Consider the following 20,415-nt stretch of genomic DNA (forward strand, 5'->3'; position numbering starts at 1 on the left):
CAGAAAATCGTAGTTTATCAATAGAAAGATTATCGTAGAAATTCTTGTTTTTGTGTTTTCCTGCAATCTCATTTAAAATTTCCTTTACCATACAAAGTGAATCTTTGCCTCCACAAAATGATGTTTAGATAATCCAAGAAAAATTCATGGAACAGCTTAGTTTCAATTTTCTACATTAAATTTTCCAAGACAAACAGGAACTGTCTTACCGGAGGTGTAGGGTTGTAACATCCTCCACCAGTATATTGTACTATATCTGGTAAAATTTTTATGATTCAGTAAAAGCTTTTATGGTAGTCAGTAGAGAAGAAATATAACCAGTATGTTTAACAAGTTACTGTTGGAAATGTAAGTTAGATGAAGTAAAGATGTAAGACATCATTGTTACAAAGTGAAATTAGAAAATTGGGCGTTTCTATCTTTTTTTCAGACAGCTGAAATGAGTGGCATAAAAATCCGATCATCATCTAAACACCCCTCGAATCATTGCCTTTAAAATCCGCTCCTGAAAATAAGTATTATTGGCAAGGACCACGGAGCAGCACATTACAGAAGGACTCATTGCTAACACAGTAATCTTCTACGGATAAATCAAAGTTTTAAGGGATGCTTGCGTAGCGCAATGGCTCATTGTTAACAATGAGTCTTTAAGGGGGCTTGAATGAATGTTTTGTGGCCCTAAACATGCAAAAATTCCCGAGCAGAGCGATTTTTGTACGGACTTAAGTACATTTTGGGAATTTTTGTGAGGCGAATTCCCCTCGTAACCCCCCCCCCCCCTTCCAGGGTCCCAGATTATTGGCAAGTTTTCTTGACAAACATTAACTGTTGGCAAGAGACTGATCACATGGTTCTCACAGGCAGACCATAGGGCAACAAGGGTACCGATCAACCGATAGAGAATGGCCTAAATTGTAAATTCTGAAAACCGGTAGCTGACTTACCTAGTTGGGTTTTGTTTCAAAAGAAATGGAATGTCAATGAATTGCTCACTTGCTTGCCCAGCTCTAACAGAGTTGAGACACGATGGAGCCCAATATGTTTGTGTATTCGAAGAGTGGGCTTATGGCCTCGCCGCTGCTTTGTTGTGTTTCGGCGGCCTTGTTCCTTTGGTTTTAATTATTTCTTTTTGGGCTAAACTCAAGAATGCAAGCAGCAAGACGAAGGGAAGACTACGCCGTCAAGATTCCGAAGCAAGCACTTTCACTGATGTCTCTAGACCTCATGACCATGGAGTGTATGAGGTGAGATGTAAAAAAAACTCCGACAGTATATTCTAGGACAAGCTTTGTTGTTGTTATGGGCAATGACTGTGCATCCATGACTTGACGATCTCGTTGCGACTGTGATTATATTTATTTTCAGTACATTTGACTTTTTAACTGGGAAAGTCTAATTTGTAGAAAAACCAAACTGTTTATTCATGGAAATAGAGAAATCCATAAATTAAAAAAAGCCCTTTTATCAAATAATGTTTTTTTGTTTACATCAGGTCATAAGAAATGAAGATCACGATGATGTATTCTACAGGACTAGAAAAGGAGGTAAAAATATCATCAATCCTTTGCTATGGCAATTAGGAAATAATTTTCCATCTTCATCTTCAATAATCTGGTATATCTTGAATACCCCAACCCCAAAATTTGGTTGATTTTTGAGAGGTTGGCACATAAAGAAGAACATCAAGGAGGAACTGATGCATTTTGTATACTTGGCTTTAACTGTGCAATGAAATGAATGCCTAGTTTATATACACCAGCAAATTTAACATCTATGCAAAATCCCCCACTGTTTTTATTGTGTCACTGATTGTACCATGCCTAGGTAGTATCTGCTGTCTGACATGTTGGCCTGCTAGCATGCCCTTTTTGGTTGATCATAGTTAAAATTATAGATGTCTTAAATGTTAATTGGATTTATGGTAACATTTGAATTGCAGAAGCTTGAATTCTCACTACTGTTTAAACCTTCTCAGGAATTCAAAAGCTCCATGTTGTACTTTTGAAGGGAAGACTCATTAACCAGCATTGCCATTGAGGTGGTTCAGCATAAGTGTTCACCTTAGCACCCTCCTAGATCTCTCAAGGGATTATTAATTGCCTGTTTCTACTTTGAACCTCCATCTATTCATTTAGGATACTGTAGGTTCCATGCATTAGTCTGGAAAGTTATTTTCTGTAGTTGTCCTATATTTACATATTTTTTTATTTGCTTTATAAATGCTCTCAAGGCATTTTATTAACTAATTTATGTATCCAAAAAAATTGATAAACAGTAGGGTCATAATAAACAAGGGAAAGTGCTAGTAAGTGAAAATCTGTGAAACCATAGGCAATAATGTTTCAAGTATGTAATGTAGAAAAATTCTTGAATAACCAATATCAGATCAACATCTCCAGAAGATTTCTACACTTTTTAATATTGAATATTGATATCCATGCAGTGATGTTGCGCTATTACTCAAACATGATGCTGCCTAATTGCTCCTTTGGTCATCGATTTCTCTAATCAAGTTGACATTGACTTTTAATCTTTTAAAGGATTTCCCAACCACAAGTATGGAACTTTCAGTGTCCCAAATTTCAAAACATTTGACAATTTTGAGTCAGCTTCAAGGCATATATATCCGGACTTAACAGAAGTTGGTTTTCCTGAAAGCCATCCAAGCACTCCAAAATCACAGACAAAACAGGCTAGCTCAGTTGGATACAGTAGTAGAATTTCTAGTGAAGAAACAATTCCACCTAGATTGGCAAGAAAGAGACGCAAGGAACATTCACAAGAGGATGTGACAGGGCACAGAACTGTTAAATTTCGAAGGCCAAGAAGGAAAAATAGACATAGTTCATGGCACCCAAGAAGGAAAAGTTTGGAAATTGATTATGCCTCAAAAGGTTTTAATAGTAATATTATTGCTAGGAACAGTTCAAGCTCAATTTCAAGTGTTGAAGGGCTTACAATGGACCAAAAAAGAAAAAGCGTATCTACAAAACAGTTACAATGTGGTGCTATAGACCCTACAAATGATGGCTATAACTATGGTTTCTCAGAGTGTCTTAGCTTCCAACCAACTCCTCCAGTTAAACATCTGGTCGAAAGAATGGTTGGTGTAGTCTTTTATATATGTACTTGTCTTTTTTCTCTAACAAAACCTAAAATACTGTTCCCTTCCAAACAGAACTTCTATCTCTTACAGGCATTGTTTTTAGATATTTAAAGGGTATTTCAATCATGCTAATGTTCATCTGTGAGAGATACTTAATTGTGCATAATCTGCCTTTGTTTCATAAGCACCATGAAACTACCATCAATTGTATTTATTGGAAAAAATTTTGAACTTAAAGTCTAAGAAAGAATTAGTACAGTATTAGTCATTCTGCTTGCCTTTTTCAGCCATTTTCCTATGTTTATACACTGAGCAATGTCTGAGGAAAAGTGCTTGTAAATGGTCTATACCATATTATTTAAGGTCTTCCAATGTTAAATGCGTATTTGGATATACCAGGTAATGACATCATTTATCACCAAACCATTCTTGTAGAAGTTGGAGTTAATTCCAGATAACAGAAATTGATTGAAAAACAAGCAAACTAATCCCAGTGTTCTGTTTGCGATAAAAGTGGAGGGGGAAGGGACTAGATGAGAGAGGAAAAGGGTTTCTTGGTCCCTCGAGTAATAAAGTTATTTCTGCAACAAATCTGCATTTGAATCAACAGATATATTTTTGCTCTAGGACTTTGATGGATACCTAAAAGATTGCATCAGCACATTGCCAGAGGACCAAAGAAATGGAACATTCTTGATAAGGGATTCACAGAGTGAAGCTGGCTGCAAAGTAAATTGCTATTATTGAATGATTAGGCATATATTGAATGTAATAATATAATACACATAATATTACCCATTAAAATGATTACAAAGATTTTGAATTTAAATCACGTGGTTACAACCTTTGTCATATCTGTTTGGAACCAAATATTTTTAACTCTAGGCTACTTGATATCTATTTTATTTAAAATTACTGGCCCTAAGGTTGCTTTTTAATCATATCCTGGAGCGTTGCTCAAACAATTTTATAATCTACCCACAGTGGTACATGGCAATCATGTTATCCACTGCGGCACACAAGCAACATACAAGTGAACATGTATTTATTTCCAATTGCAGGTATTAGCAATTTTTTGTAAAGGAGTAACACCAACCAAGGTCTTGTTCCACTATAAGGTAAATTGACATGTGTATTTATTTTTAGATGTCAGATTCATAAACAAAAACTCCTGTGAATTGTATTTGAAACTAGAGGAGTATAAACTGTCACATTTTCTCTGATATGCAGTTCTATGTTAATACAATGTGGACTGTATTTTCTAAAAATCAAGAATGTGTGGAAACGTGTCTGTTGTCTTTAGCCTTTTTCGTGAATCTTGCTGTCTTTTTGGCAGGTTTTCCTATAATGATATCTTCAGTTTTTAAAATTTAAATTGGGTTCTTTAGATTTTCCATGTCTTGCTGTCTACAAAGATTAAGCTGTGGTTATTAAGGATGCTTTCTCTTTGAAACCAGTATTGATAAGTTTTCTTCATGATAGTCGGAAACATTTTTGTCATAATGTTGAAAGGAAAGTTATATGTTCAACTAGTAATCAGTTCTCAAGTGAATGGCAAACTTTCTTGTTGAGACAACCAATCGTTTTTGTTTCACAGGAAGTTAGGCTCTAAACAAGTAATTTTTGGCCTTTAACATAGCTGTCAAGGTCCAAAGACCAAACAATTGTGCATAGAAAACTAATCCTACATTTTGGCATATTATATAGGATCTTAAATGTATCACTATTTTTTGCAGCTCTGCTTTTCTGGAGACAAAGTCTTTATTCCTGGATCTGGTACAAAATTTTCCAATATAGACGAAATGATTGATCACTATAGGTAATACAATGTTTATTTCGTCAAAATTATTCTTGTTAGGGGAATTGAAGGAGGGATTAGGAAGAAAGTTCAAGTTTAATTATTTTGTTTAGAATAAGGACAGTTTGTAAAAGTCTGGGAAACAGGAAAGGGTAGAACATTCCAAAGTTTTGAATAAAGTCTTAATAACGAAAAAGTCTTGCTTAAATCATTATTTATTTATACCTCTATTTTAGGTAACATGATTTTTCTTTGCAGACACTTATTCTTGCCATTGTTTTCCAGGGAAGAGCGAACAGTTTTGCCATGCTTGCTTTCAAATTGCCTTGGAAAAAACTTCTAGCTGTTTAACTTAGAAGGTAATGCAAGCTTTTTATTATGATTTTCGATATATATGATGCCATAGATTTCCTTTGATGCTACTGCTGAAAAGGAAATGTTGTGTAAGTCAACCTCACCGTTCTGAACACCAAAATTTAGCCTTTGTTTGCATGTCTACGTCTACAGAGGCCAGGTTGGTCCAGGAAAATTGAAAAAGTTTAAAAATTTACACTGTCTCACTGTGCATGGAAATCAATAACTGTAACCTTAAATGATTCTTCGATATGTTGCCTTGGGCATTGATACCAAAACATGTCATCATCGTTTACCTTATCTAAGATACAGGATATTTCACACTGTCTGCAGTAACAAAAGCAATTTTGAAAAGATGATTGCTGCTAGAAAGTGCATGGATGTGTTTCATCAAATCATTGTTAAGTCGTATCCAAAATGTGCTTCTACCAACAAATTGATTTTTTACTACCTGTAGGGGAAATTTTTCTAACCTATTTTTTGGACTCCTTAATGTCATAGTGTACACATAGTCTCTACTTATGAACCTTGACTGGTTATAACTTCGATACCTGGTATTTCTGATTGTCCAGGATTCATTTAAAGTAATGTTGTTCATCACGATATAAGTAAAAGAAACATGGCTTCCTAACCGGTATATTATTTTTTCTGCGATAGGAGTGTCAAGACTCTTTGCTGCTATGCTGAATTTAGAGTTTGCTTTTCTTGTAAAGCATTGCTTTGTTAAAATTTATCTCGATTATATTATATAACAGTACAGTGGAATCCCGTTAAGTCCTACCCCGGTTGACTCGGAATTTCACTTGGTCAAACTGGTTTTCAATTCTCATTCGATTTTCTTGACTTCTTCAAGCCAAGAAAGGCACACGGTGTCCAGTCCTCGTTCAAGAAAGGCACTGGTCATCCACGATGACGATTCAAGTCAAAAGTCGTATTCGATAAGAATCAGACATTCGCTAAGTGTCAGACTATTTCCTTTCACCAAGGTCCGACCAAACGGGATTCAACTGTATAATTGCTTTACCATATGCTGTATAAATTATATTTCTTAATTTCTGTGAAGTTTTAGTAGGCTTGTTTTCTTCTACAGTGCTCTGAGGCTTTAATTATGAAAATCGTCATTATTATTTTTTAAGAACGTCTTACATTGAGATAAATAACTGGAAGGTTAATCGGTATCTGTTTGATGTAGAAAACATCAAATTTTTTTGTTTTCAAACACAATTTTTGTATTTTGTTTTTTCTAAGATAGAAATTGGTAAGACGATTTCAAATATAACTTAAGTAATATATTGTTGGCACTATTCCTTGCTTTTAAGTTGTTACACAGTTTTTGTGAGATTATTATTCGCTTAAAAAACGGCTATCAGTCGACAGAGTATTTACAGAGAGGCTAATTTATTTTATTGATTTGTTTTGGTAAATTGTCATTTTTGTTTGTGATTTGAAAACTGTTTCTTTTAAGAAAATTCTGTCAAAGACTTGTTTTGTACGAATTTGTAGTGCAATTATTCCTGTTCGTTCCTGCTTAACGACTCAGAATACAAATTGCCTCGAGATGTAAATCGAAATGTTACACGCAAGGCTTGAAACCGAATAACCAAATTCTCCGATGTAAATGCAAGCGTTTAATTTGTCACGGGTAACACGAATGAAGGTTTTATCTTTTAATTAACTCAACGAGAAAAATTTTCAGTTTTATCTTAGTAATAGGAATATTTAATAGAAATGTTAAAAAACATTTCAATCAATGAAAATAAAATAATAATGTGTTATATTGGATAGATTTACACTAAACTTAATTTAAAGGTTATAATATCAATTATATTCTGGATATGTGTGCTGCATATCTAGAATATAATGTAAAAACTTACTGTAAAACTTTATCGTCATCGTCTGCACAGAAAAACTTAATGTAAAAAAGGCAAAACAAGTTTAATAAAAAATTTTAAAAAAAATTCGTAAAGAAACCAGTAACAGATAAATAAGTACGGTTGCAGTGCAGTTTGATTTCACAGGGTAAAAATTCATAGGGTAAAATATTAACATTGGATAAATACTATCTTAGTCACTGAACAGGCTGCTCATTTGCTTAACTTATTTATTTGTTATTATTTGTTGTTAACCTTTGTGTGTTTTTGTATGTTTGTTTGTTTGTTTGTTTGTTTTTGTTTTTCTTTACATCAATAGAGCCTTCAGTATTGAAGTTGTTGATTAAATTCGTAGAAGTAGATATAGAAGTGGAAGTAGAAGTGGAAGTAGAAGTAGAAGTGCATTTGCCATATAGTTAATTTCCCTTGCATGTGCGCTCTGCATTAAGATCTGCATGTACAAATCAATTGATAAAATTTCATGTTCTGTATTGGAGAATGCATTCAATGTGTGCTATTTTAATAATATTAGACAAATAGACCTAAATTTTCTAAAACGAAAACACTAATGTTAATTATTGGTTGAAAAATTTTAAAAGCACAAAATCATTAATTCACAAGTACAATACAAAAGTTTGAAAAGCACAACATCTTTAAAATAAGAGAGCAAGGTGAGCAGCATCAACTTTTCAAGAAGTAGAAGCTTACAAGGAGTTGCCTTACTGTTCTTGCCAAATTTTGAATTCAATCAATATCCTCTTGGCTCATCGTCTGTTTTCAAGACTCAGATTCTTTTTCAAAGGATACCTCTCTTCCATTTTTAAGAATCTTGCAGAGGCAATGGAACATAGCCAATGTCATCAGCTTGAATTTTACCTATTTCTTTCTGTAAAGTTTTAATATAATAGAAAATAAAAATCAAATTAAAAAACAGTCATCGAAAATTAAAAAACAGCCATCGCTTTGTATCTTAACTTGATAAAGGGCTATGTTCGTAGTGAATTGCCATTTTTCCTCGTACAATTTTATTTTAATCTTACTTTAGTTATATTCTAGCATGCAAGCTAGTGTATAAGAATAATTGGAAAATATTGTAAGAAAAGTTTCCAGGAAAATTTTTTTTGCTTAAAATAGTGTACCACCTTCAAAAGAGCCCAAAGTGCGTACTTGGCTATAAAGGATGGACCTGAGAACATTTTGAGACAAAAGTTTGACAACTCTCAGTTGGTGCTAGCTGTGTGCAAATACTTTAGCCATTCAATTTTACGTTTGGGAATAAAACATCTTTCACGTACCTGTATCTAGAGAAACTGTGAATCCTGTTCTAGAATACGGGGTTTCACAGTTCGAAGTAACAGGGTACAGATTGGGACCATGTAAACCACATTGTATTTCGGGTCAAGTCGTTCTGGCGTAAATACCATTCAGGGTCTGGGTATCTAAACGCATCGATACTTGGGATACATTGCCATGCTATTGTAGCAAGTTTTGGTTAATTAGTCAAGTGACCATAAGAAGGAATGACATTTTCGTTTACATGAAATAGCTTCCATTTTCAAAACTTCTGTTAGCTATCATTATGTGACTTGAATGTCGGTGATAACGTATTGTAGACGGCTGCGGTGGCAAATAATGAGTGGATGCCTAAAGAAAATGTTTCTGTGGCTAGTTTCGAACCATGTTTCCGAAACTAAACTATGGAGACTTTGGCACCCAGGGTACTAGAATGTGAATAAATTGAAAAATGGATGTTTACATCCAGAAAACGTCTACCGTAATCTTAAGAAATAGATTGTCCAGCACACCCGTTTTGCAATTATGAATAAATTTTCTGCATTCAGTTTATTTATTGGGATTCTCATTAATGAAGCAAATGCCCCCACAATATGCAAAAGTATCATTTATCCAAGAGGTAGCCAATCTCTACTTCTGTAAAAAATTTTGTAAAATCCCAAACAGTGTTCGCACCTCTAGAGAGACACGTACTGTAAGGGGTATCATTGAGATAGGAGACATGGATCTGCAGCTAATTCAACTTGTCTCTCGACAACGAACCTTGATTGTGTCAGATACATTTAAGCTTTTCTTTACATTAAATTTTTCAACTATCATTAAGAAATGAGTTTAAGAAAGGTACTATACACCTTCAAGATGACCCTTCTCTACACACTTGTAATTCAAACCCCGGTATTTCTTTTAATTAGCAACGTTTGTAATCTGAAGTATACTAAATTATCGTATACTATTATAGGCATTTGACATGCATAAGTACAGCGAATCCAAAAGTAACTTAGGCCAAATAGATCAGAGCACACGCACAAGAATGGAATTGGAAACTGCTCACGTGAAACCACGGCCTGCATGCTTTAGGATTTCACCCATTTGCAGAAAGACGGAAACTGTTCACATGTTCTTCTCTGTGCACGCGAAATTTGACTGGTTAGCCGCTCGTGATCGAGTGGCTGTAAGCCACTTTTACCTGTGTCGAATGAATAATCTAAGTAGATTAAATTGACTTGAGGTATTTTTCATTAAACCATCATTCAATGTTTTAAAGAATGCCAAAAGTGGTATATGTTTTGAACTTTAATCAGTGTATCAAAACATGCATCTGCCCTACAGCAAGTACCCGTATATATAAAAGTCCCGTGTATATAATCCAGCTCCTCTCCTTCAAAGGGTCCATTTTTCGAGAAAAAATCTTTACCTGAAATTAAAAGATTAAATTGTTTTATGGAAGGTTGTCAATACTAAATTTGTAGTGCGTGTATTCTATCGATATGAAAATTACATTTTAGATTATGTATCATACACTTCTACCATTGAATACAGGACCATGGATGTTACTGTCATATAGTGTGACTTGATTTGACTTGCCAGTACATATTGATAAGAAACTTAGACCCTGACATCAAATTGAAGCTCAGACTAGCTTTTTGACTTTCAAATAACAGAGGCATCAAATAATCAGGGCCGCAAAGAGGGGGCAAGGGGGAAACTTTCCCTGGAGCTTCAAGGCTCTATGACGCTTTTTGAAGTAATGTATTCAATTTATAAAAATGGATTTATTCAAGCATGAAAAATCTACCCAGAAGAGTAAAACATTCCAAAAAATTGGAAGAAAATGGCTCCAAGAAATATTCTGGAATGTATCTTCAGCTAAACTAAAGGGCGTGGTCGCAAAATCTTTCAAGACGCTTCGCTCGCAGGGAAGTCTTTTTGGGTGTCTTGCCCCAGAGCTTGTGCCAACTATTAAATGCGTAGCCTTCTTCACTATCAATGAGATATTTTCACAATTTCAGCGGGCAAGATGCTTGACCTTTACGTTGTCATCGATCTTTTTAAAAGATGGTTTACACGATTTGATTGACGCGTAAAAAACTTTTTTCATTCATTTTAAGAGAATTTAAGATATAAAGATACGTTGAGTGGTGTTCATGAAATATGTCGGCTCGGAAACCATTTTTATAGTCGTCGGCACTTTAATTTTTCTAAGATTGTCGGCAGATCGTGGTTTAGTTTCTAGCGCCACCCCTGGACCCTGATGATGAAAGTCTCTGTTATAAGAAACTTTACGAGGCCTTAGTTTAAAAAGGGGTTTCTTGTATGCAGGTACTTACTGTATTCTAATGTTAGTTCTCTTGGGCTAATACACTAGGGTATCAGAAGTATTGCACCACCTTGTTCAAAATGGCGGCACATTTTGTAAACTTTTTGGCAGTACAAAACATTCGAATGCAAGAACTTGAAAACTTTCGAAAGGCAAATAATCTCCGCACAGAACTAAAATTGATTACAGTCATCAATTGACCTTTTATCAACAATACGTTTCCATAAAAAGTTTAGCTTCACCTTCAAGTCGAGCAATATTAAAATTAATTGCATAGTTCCCAATTCACGTTATTGTAAAATTCATTGAAGACTAAAGTTTGATCAGAAAATTCTTGAAATTAAAATTCTTAAAAGGAACACGACAACAGCTTTTAGAGGGACCTGCTTTGAAAATTTTTGGCCCCACACCCTTCTGCAAGTCGAAAGTTTTCTTCCAAGAATCTCTCCAGAAGGAGGCTGAAATAAGATGCTTTTGGCACTGCTGTTACATGACTTGTTTATTCGCTTGCCATCTTGAGTTCCACGATGAATTTCAAAGAGTTTGTAATATAACCACAAAAATCGTCTTTTCTGCTTCTTGCAAGTACCTTTACAGAGATGTCAGCCGAAGGAGTCCAAAACAGCTACTTGAATTATGGGTTTGATTTGATGAATGAAGAGGACTCCGTCTTGCAAGCAGGCAGGACAACAGAAGATGGAATAACAGGGTCTAGGGTGGAAAACAGTCTTTCTCATCAAGAAACAGCAGTCACCGCTGTAGATGTACAAGGAGGTCATGCCCATTATTTTAGGCGAAATCCAAATCCATCAGAACGGACTTCTTTATTACCACAGGAAGAAGAACAGCCCACTATTACCTATTTTGTAAAACCTGCAAATACAGATGAGGTTTTCAAAAGATTTAAACAGTTGCTTGCCTGTGTAGCTCTATCAGACTGCTTGCACAAGATTGTTTATTTTTGTCTCGTGGCAGATTTCATTCTGTTTGCAGAAACATATTTGCAATGTGATGCAAGGAGCTCAATCATTTTTTCATATGCTGTCGTAAGCTGCTGTCTTCTAATGTCTGCAGCTTTTCTGGTGTGCATAGATCTAGGTATCAAAAGATTTGGAATCATTTTGGTGGGTTTTATAGGCTATATTATTGGAATTTCAGCACTGTCAGGACTTAATGCTAGTGTTTCCAATAGATCTTGTAGATGGTGGAGTATTTTGGCTCTATTCCTTATATGCTTTGGAGAGGCCTCAACAAGAACAGCATTGCCAGAGTTTACCATCATGAGCCCATCGCAAAATGGTAAAGAAAGGCAAAAAGCATATGCATGGAAGCTCCACTGGGCTTCAAATCTTCTCATTATCTTGTCTGTTGCAGTTGTGACTGCCATTGATCAGAATCTAAATTTTGAAACTGGGTATTATATCAGCACTGCTGTTGTAGTACTTGCATTTACCTTATTTTTGGTTCCTCTGAAACATTATAAGCAGAGACCTACATCTCATACTGGATCATTGAAAGTTTTACATAATATCTTGGCTGAAGCAAATGAAGTAAGAAAAGGGTTGCAAAAGATTTCAAAAAGGTAATTCTTATATATGAATGAATAAATACAAAAAACTTATGTATTGGGGGATACTCAATATTTTTTTGTGAAAGCAGGAATCATCAAGTCTGGACTTGGCAAATTTTTGTTAACAGGATTTGGGAATCAATAACACCCGGATTTGGGGATTTGTGGAACTTGGGAATCTGGCTGAAAACATAGTGGGAGTTCAGAAATTTATTCAGAAAGTTTTTAAAGACTTTGTTTTCATTAGGATCTGTTTTTGTAATGCATTCTTTAATTTGGTTGCAAAATTAAAATAAGTGATAAAAGATTTTACAGGGAGGATTTTTTTGGATAATTTTCAAATAAACAAGGTGGTAACATCTATATTTCCTTTCACCAGCTCTACAAATTTTGAGAATGCCAATGATGATGGCACAGCGAGGCCAACCAGCTGGATAGATTATGCCATGTCTAAGCATGGAGGAACATATGAGGATTGTGATGTCAACAGAGTAAAATGCCTTTATGACATGGCAGTATTGTTTCTTTTCTTGATTCCCTATTGGATTATTCATGCACAGGTTAGCAGACTGCATTAAAAAAACCAATTAATGATCTTCCACTAGAATAGAAAGTCATTTACTCAATTATCTATCAAAATTGTGCATAGCCAAGTGATCAGCATTGTGCACATTGTTTGTTTGGTGTTGGTAGTTGCAAAAAGACAAAGATTTCAAAATCACAATAAACATTTAAAATGGGTAGGTATGCAGGAGCAAAATGGAAAGGCCGGTCAAATGGGAGGCTGTGGTAGAACAATTGACAGAGAACAAGATAAAAACAGGGTGTCAATCCACATAATTACCTTTTACATCTTAGCCTGTTCTAGCCTGTTGTTTTTGAGTCCTGGTGTAGACAATTCATCACAGCATATGTTAATAGAATAGGAAGCTTTGGAGGGTCTACTTGAAAAATTCTTGCCAGCCACGCCTTTTATTTTTACACCAGGTATATTCAGTCTATCAAATTTCTTATCATTGTCCATAAATTTTGAAGCTTGCAAAAGATGTATAAAAGTTGCCTGCCATGACTATAAATAGTTTTGTTATTACACATTTTTACTGTTTATCACTTCACAACACCGCTCTGTCACCGTGCAAAGAGGCTATCATTGCACTTCAAAATTATGTTTGGAAAAAATCTGCTTTTCAACCAAATCATGTTTGCTTTCATTACTTGATGATTTGTTATGGTGTTAACTTGGCATTTTTGAAAATCCAGGCTAATTATTTACCCCTTTTCAGTGCTACACAACATACTACCATCAAGGAATACATTTGGATACAAGAGTTGCAGGAAAGAGCTTTCCAGTGGCTTGGATGAATTTGTTTACTGTTGTAACTGTGATGCTGGTCACACCATTTCTTGATAAAGTTATATACCCTGCTTTAGAGGCCAGAGAAAGGCAATTTCCTATCACTTGGCGAATTATTCTTGGCATGTCCTTTGGTTGCATTTCTGTAATTGTTGGTAAGGGCTATTAAAGTTGTATTTGTTTTATCATTTCTATCTTGATAATTCATATAAAGAAATAGATCAGTTTCATGCATTGAATTTGTACAATAAATGTTAATTGGGATTTGACTTTGAATGATAGGAATTCCCTTCAATGAATGTTCAAAAGCAAGACTTTGTTTGCATTTTTGTGTCATAAAATCAAACCAGCTGCTGTATGATATACATTTGTTTTCTTTTCTTTACAAATAAAGCAATGTATTACATGGAGTCTAATTTTTGGTTGTCACTAATTGCACCTGTTTACAACAATGATTCTTGGTTTCAAAAACACTCTCCCTGTTTTTAGTGGAGTCAGTAAGTTGCTATGTTGACAATGTCCATTGAAAAGTTGGATTTTGTGTTTGAATAAACTGATTGATTTTGGCAATGTCAATTCAGAGTCAATGATCTGAGAATGGATCTAAAATGATTGTAGTAGCTACATAATAAAGGCTTTGATTGCAGATTTGTTCATGCCTTTAATGTAGTTCATGCATGTTTTTGTGAGGATTGCATGTAAATACAATGGATTTTTGAATCCTTCAAAAATTTAACTAACCATGAATGCAATTGTCCAGGTAGAACTTTAGAGATCATGAGACCCACACTGATAGATCTTGTTTATATGAAGGTGGATTAATGCTGTGTCATGCTGTGATAAACTGCTTCCAGTTTTTAGCTCTTTGACAATTCTTTGGTACCCCTTTTTATGCAGAATTATTCTACCCACAAACAACTTTATCAAGTTTTAACAGAATCATTTTCTCAATTCGTGCAATGGTACTATCTTGTATACTTCCAAGTCAATTTGCTGGATTGCAGAAAAGACTCTGAAAACAAGACCCTCAAGGTCCTTTTGTTGGCTGTTAGGGACTCTGATGCCAGTTGCTTGTCTTCTGTGAACCCTCTATATGTACCTTTTGGTTTCCCTGAAACACCTCTGTGTACATCCATAAAACTTCTGTCATTCCAATTCCTTCTTCTTTGCTTTCAGGACCCAGATTCTTTATCATGTTAATACCTGGGAACGATAATGTTCACTTCTTGTCTTCATTTTGCATTGTGTTGACATTACACCATGTTTTCAATCCATGCTCTAACATTCTATTCTCAGAAGAGTGAAGCTTCAACATTTTTTTTCAAAATGTGTGCTTTTCTCACAAAAATCTTTAAATTTCAATGCAACCAAATGATTGTTTACAGCTTGTATTTATTTCCAGTCCAATTCGTCAAGGTTATTAGTCCGTAAATCGTTTAATTCCATGAGACACTTTTATAGATGAACATACAGATCGCTGAAGCAAAGGGGGGCCTTCATCTCGTTAGTTAACCTACTTTGAAGGCTCCTCCTTAAGAATTCTGCTTTGATTTGTCTTTTAAATAATGTTATTGTTGTTGTTGCATTCTTTAGTTGATTTTTTTATAATTTATATACCTAACTAGCCTTTTTTAGAAATGAAGTAAAATTTGAATTGAATAAAAATCAAATCAAATCAAATCAAAAGGTTGATTTCTCAAGGTTGACACCGAGTCAGGTGTAGACTTCTTTTTTTCCACGACAAAAATTTCTGACGATGAAGAGTCTGCTGACAGTCAACTTCCAAAAAGTTGGCATCTATTAGCATGACTTTCAGTTTACCCTTTTTAGACGACAAAGCGTGTTATGAACTTCGATTTGCAAATTTTTCCTTGCCATTTCGTCTGGTTTTCCTGCTGATGGAAAGCATTTATCAAATGTCATGGCTTGGTCTTAGAATATATGCAATAGAAGCCAGAAGATCTTGTATCCACATCTATATCCCAAATCCTAGCCATCATTTTATAGGTCTAGCTTAATCTTTGCTACCTTCATTGCTTCTTTTCCTGAGAAATGTGTGATGTTGCCATTCACACTATCTCTGCTAACTCATAATTACTGTCTTTCCGACCAATATGTACGGAATTACTACCCTCTCTATAAATGCTTTACTGTCCCCTCCAAATTTCATTATCATCACGAAATGCTTTCAAATATGCAAAGTTGACCGAATATGTCTAAAATCGGTTGAGATATGGCCAATGAGAGATTTGAAGTTTGCTAACGATTTACTGTTATTTTGGCTCTGTCCACAAAGATATGACCAAAATACAGAGCTTTGATGGGGAAAGAGCCAATACACATGTGGTCATATCCCTGCCAATTCGTAACACAATTGACTGATTTTGAACATTTAGAAGTATTTCACAATGGTCTTTCAGGTTTTGGGTTCAAAATTCAAAAATTCTAAAAATAGATTTTTGTGATGTCATCACTTTAGTAATCAAGTCAATTTTAACATTGACCTTCTTTTAGAATTGGATTTACCTGATCAATAATCTCATCTTCCTTGCTGTAGTCTACCACAGTCAAAACCACTTGTCTATCTCAAAAAGGCAATTTTGCAACTTCTAGGATTTTGAAAGTCATAACAGTGAACAGTAAGGTCATCGGTTTCTGTCTGATTCTGCTACACAGTCCCTGTTCTGTTTGATTCCACCAAGGTCATTTAGAACGCCTTTCTTTTTCTTGCGATTCTCACGTCGAGGTCTACCAAATTTTGCATATCTTACACGTGTTTTACTCAACTCATTTCTTAGCAAAAGAGTGTTCAAATACTTTATCAACACTTTAATACCAGTGCCTGTATTCAGATTTCTTGATAATTTCAGACTCATAGCCTGTCGCAACGCAATAGCTCACAATTTTATTTTGTTACGAGACAGCATTTCTTATATTCTTCCGCGTATCGATATTGTACACACTATTGCACCAACTACTTTTTGATATTAGTGCTTTTAATATTATAGACTTTAATATCAGTGTTCTTAAGATTTAATACTAACCAGACCCAACCAGCTATTGCATTACTAATATAATCTTGAATTTTTTCATTTTTTTACACTACCAATACAATTATGCATTACAAAATCTTCTTGTTTTAGCTGGATGCGTCGAGAGATCTGGTATTTTTCATAAAAATTCAAAGGAGATTTTTCATCAATCGGTTGGCACGCTGAATGTTACAGCAGTGAAACTCAATATATTTGTTCAACTCCCACAATACTTTCTACTTGGGCTAAGTGAAGTTTTATCCAGCCTGACAGGTACTCACCAGTCTCTTTCATGGTTCATATATTTCTGAAAAAACAAGCTGTCATACTTAGTTTTATAATATCATTCATTTTCAAGAATTTGATTTTACGAATATTGTATTTGTTCGTCTCTTGATACACCTTTTAAGCTTCTCTCGCCTAGGATCATAGCCTTCTCGAAAGGAAATCAGCTGGTGCTGGAGGGGCAATTGTCCCCTAGGTAGTATCTTAAATTAGACCCTGCCTAAGGTACTACATATTTTCTGTATATTACTGATTATAGCACATCCTTGCCAAGTGTTTTTGCTAGAGATGTCACGAGCCATTGACTTTCCTTTTAGCATTGAATGCTGCCCATAGACTTTGCACAGGAGGCTTCAGAAGACTTGCAACTGTTATGTACTTCATCTCAATGTCTGCTGGTCATCTTCTTGCTTTGGTTATAATATCTTTCCAGTGGTACCCACCAAGTGACTATTTCGTTGACTCAACAGTCCAAAACTATTTCTTTTTTCTAGCGGTTCTCATGGTCATTAATATCATCGTTTTTGCCGTTATTATTTACAGGATGGTAGACATTCCTTCACGTTTGCATAACTCATAGCATTAAGGTTAATTCAAGGTTATCAAAGTTGTTGTAATTTGTTGTAAAAGGTAGTATCTTACTTTTGAATGTTTTTCGTTTAAGTAACATTTTCAGAGTAGCTGAAGCATGTTTACTTTTGTTAAATTCGTTATGTGAAATATAGAGTTATAATTTAATTAGGTTTATTCAATCACTTGACAGTTTACCGGGCCTAAGAAACTCGTAACTTTCCTATCATGTTACACGTGTCTAGTTGTTTTTGAAGGTTTCGTTGTTGTCTAATATTGTTTCTTGCAATACGAGCTACAAAAGTGTCACCAACATTGGCTCCACTTAGTGTCCATAAATAAACTGATCCCCTAGTCCCATATATTAGTTCTGGATAGTTTCCCACCCCTGTCCCTCGTATAAATCACCCCCAATTCAATTAGATTTAAACTTTGTGTTTGTCAGTGTACAAAACATAACTGCGCCAAAATTGATGCCAACTTCATTTTATTCGCTGAATCCTCTAAAAGTGTAAAATTCTTGGTGAGAAATTGATCTGTTAAGTCATTTGAGGTCGCACAAAAGTTTTCCTATTTTGAACCCAATTATCAAAATGCTATCGCAATTTTTGCCAAGCTAACATTTCAAAAATTTTCAAAATGTTGGATGCTAAAATGTTGTACCTTGGCTTAGGACATTACAAGCTCTTATGGGAAATACTTGAAACATACGTCAATCATTTCATGGCCTTTATCCAATATTAGAACTGCTATAAATCATCTATGACTCCCGAGTAAAAGAAGTATACATCATCTGGTAAGATGCAAGCCATGTTGTACCTACCCTGGGTACCAGAGCCACACAGAGTCAAAGGATTATGAACGGGTAGAAGAAATTGCGGTGCAGTACCATACCGGCAATGAGCTATACATTTGACTTCAAGTTTTTTCCGGTAGAGTCGTTTATTGAAAGGCATCGCAGCAGAGTTTTCATAATGGGTAATAGTGAACACACCACATCCCCCACTCCCCAAAATCACTGATAGATATCAGCATGACGTCTTTTGATTTGATTTGATAGAGAACCAATATGAAAATATCATATTTTAAGAACTTTTGAATTTTGACCATATAACCTAAAAAAGCATTATGAAATACCTCTAAATGTGCGATATCAATTGAATGTGTTGGCTGAGGGATGGCCACATAATCATAGGCTTTTTCCCAATCAAACCTCTGTGAATTGATTTTCGTTCATAACGTTATGAACCAGGCCAGATTAACAGTAATCTGTTAGCAAAATTGAAATCTTTCATTGTCTATATGTTGCCAAATCTTAAACAGAATAACTTACATTGCATTTTGAGGGGTATTTTATGGCGTTCTTTCAAGTTATGTGATCAAAATTAAGAAATTCTAAAATAGATTTTTGAGGACGTCACAGTTCGGTGTTCTATTACAACCTTCAAAGTGCACTCGATTAGAAATCAAGTTGAAAACCAAGACAACATTTGTGTTATAATTATCGTATTCTCCAAGCAATTTGTGTGTCTTTAGCATTTCTTTAATTTCCTTACAAAATGATGTTGATTAGGTTACTGTCAAAACCATGCATGTTAGATGTTTCAATTAATAGATTTGGTCACATCGCTAGAATATAGTTTATGTGCAGCTGACTCGCTGGCACCATGTGGAATTCGTAGCCTCAGACCCCGTTTACACTGTCCCGGGACAATTTTGTACCGTTACGGTTCGCAAGTGTTTACACTGTCGCGGTTCCAAATTGTTCTGTTTAGCCGTTCCGTTTACACTGTACCGGTACGACCTTAATTTAATGGTAGAACATTGTTTAGAAGAAGCTGTATTTAGTCAACCAAGGCTTTTATTTTGCCGCTGAAGTCAACAATCGAATTTTTATTGTGAGTTAAAATGGAGCGGAAGGCCGATTAAAACTTTACTTGGACGAAAGACAAGGTGGCTTTAATTTTCAGTGTTATTTTAGACTACAAAACTGCCAAGTTCAATCAAGGCTTGGACTGGGAAACACTACAAGCCTTTTCTGTGGTCGTCTTTTCTTCAGAATTCCCTTTTCTTCAGAATTTGAGAACGTAGTTACGCCACAATCAAAGCCTCGATTACCTGAAACAGCCATACAAAAGACCTCTTTGTGAATCCGTGACAAAATCGTCTCGGATAGGTGTTTACACTGTCCCGTTCAAAAACGGAACCGTGACGGTACAAAATTCGTTCGCTTTCAAAGCAGGGTCAAAACTGTTCCGGATAGCAGAGCAAAATCGTCACGGTTCCACAGTGCTAGTGTAAACGCAAGGGCGAACCGCGACAGTTTTGTCACGGTTCCAAACTTGCACGGGACAGTGTAAACGGGGTCTCACTGACTATTTTCTTGTTCACATTTATTTACACCCGGTGAAGTAATTTTTGCGTACTTCTTTTTAGGTGACTCAAGAACAAAATATTACACGTAATACTCGTGTACCTCGCCAAACACGGCACTTTAACTGGTTTAGCCCTGAAATAAATCCCAAAATGTCCTTAAACCATACAGTAGATCTTTTTACCTTTGATTTATCGAACTGCAAACTTTTTGCCCCTTTTCCCTCCTTTGTCAAATCATATGTTGCTCCCAGGTTTGTGCTCTAGTGTTCAATTATCATATGTCTGGATACTTGTTTTAATATGATCAGCGTCGCCAACATGGGCGTTAAAGGCTATAATTGCTTTGCTCTAACTTTGTTATCATTAAGTGTGTATAAGATAATTCATTTTTCATACATATTTAAAGGAGAAAAAATTAGTCAAAAAAAATGTAGCTGGTCACTTTTTTCCTGAACGCCCCCCTCCCCAAAGCTATACTGTCTAGGCACA

At 35.3% G+C, this 20,415-nt stretch overlaps 2 protein-coding genes across 2 annotated transcripts; both read left to right on the forward strand.

Moving 5' to 3' along the window:
* Nucleotides 1-849: 849 nt before the first annotated feature.
* Nucleotides 850-6,754, forward strand: LOC135686011 (uncharacterized). The gene is made up of 8 exons (XM_065202154.2): nt 850-1,244; nt 1,493-1,544; nt 2,541-3,103; nt 3,734-3,835; nt 4,168-4,224; nt 4,843-4,925; nt 5,190-5,263; nt 5,916-6,754. Exons 1-7 carry the CDS (start codon nt 975-977, stop codon nt 5,245-5,247), a joined length of 1,185 nt encoding a protein of 394 aa, XP_065058226.2. The 5' UTR covers nt 850-974; the 3' UTR covers nt 5,248-5,263; nt 5,916-6,754.
* Nucleotides 6,755-11,179: 4,425 nt separating this feature from the next.
* LOC135686009 (solute carrier family 15 member 4) lies at nt 11,180-20,395 on the forward strand. Its single transcript, XM_065202151.2, has 5 exons — nt 11,180-12,321; nt 12,689-12,869; nt 13,593-13,818; nt 16,807-16,968; nt 17,298-20,395. Exons 1-5 carry the CDS (start codon nt 11,339-11,341, stop codon nt 17,558-17,560), a joined length of 1,815 nt encoding a protein of 604 aa, XP_065058223.2. The 5' UTR covers nt 11,180-11,338; the 3' UTR covers nt 17,561-20,395.
* Nucleotides 20,396-20,415: the final 20 nt, after the last annotated feature.

This window comes from Rhopilema esculentum, chromosome 6 (assembly GCF_057945365.1).
Source record: "Rhopilema esculentum isolate cy_ngs chromosome 6, ASM5794536v1, whole genome shotgun sequence".
In the NCBI taxonomy this organism is placed as follows: domain Eukaryota; kingdom Metazoa; phylum Cnidaria; class Scyphozoa; order Rhizostomeae; family Rhizostomatidae; genus Rhopilema; species Rhopilema esculentum.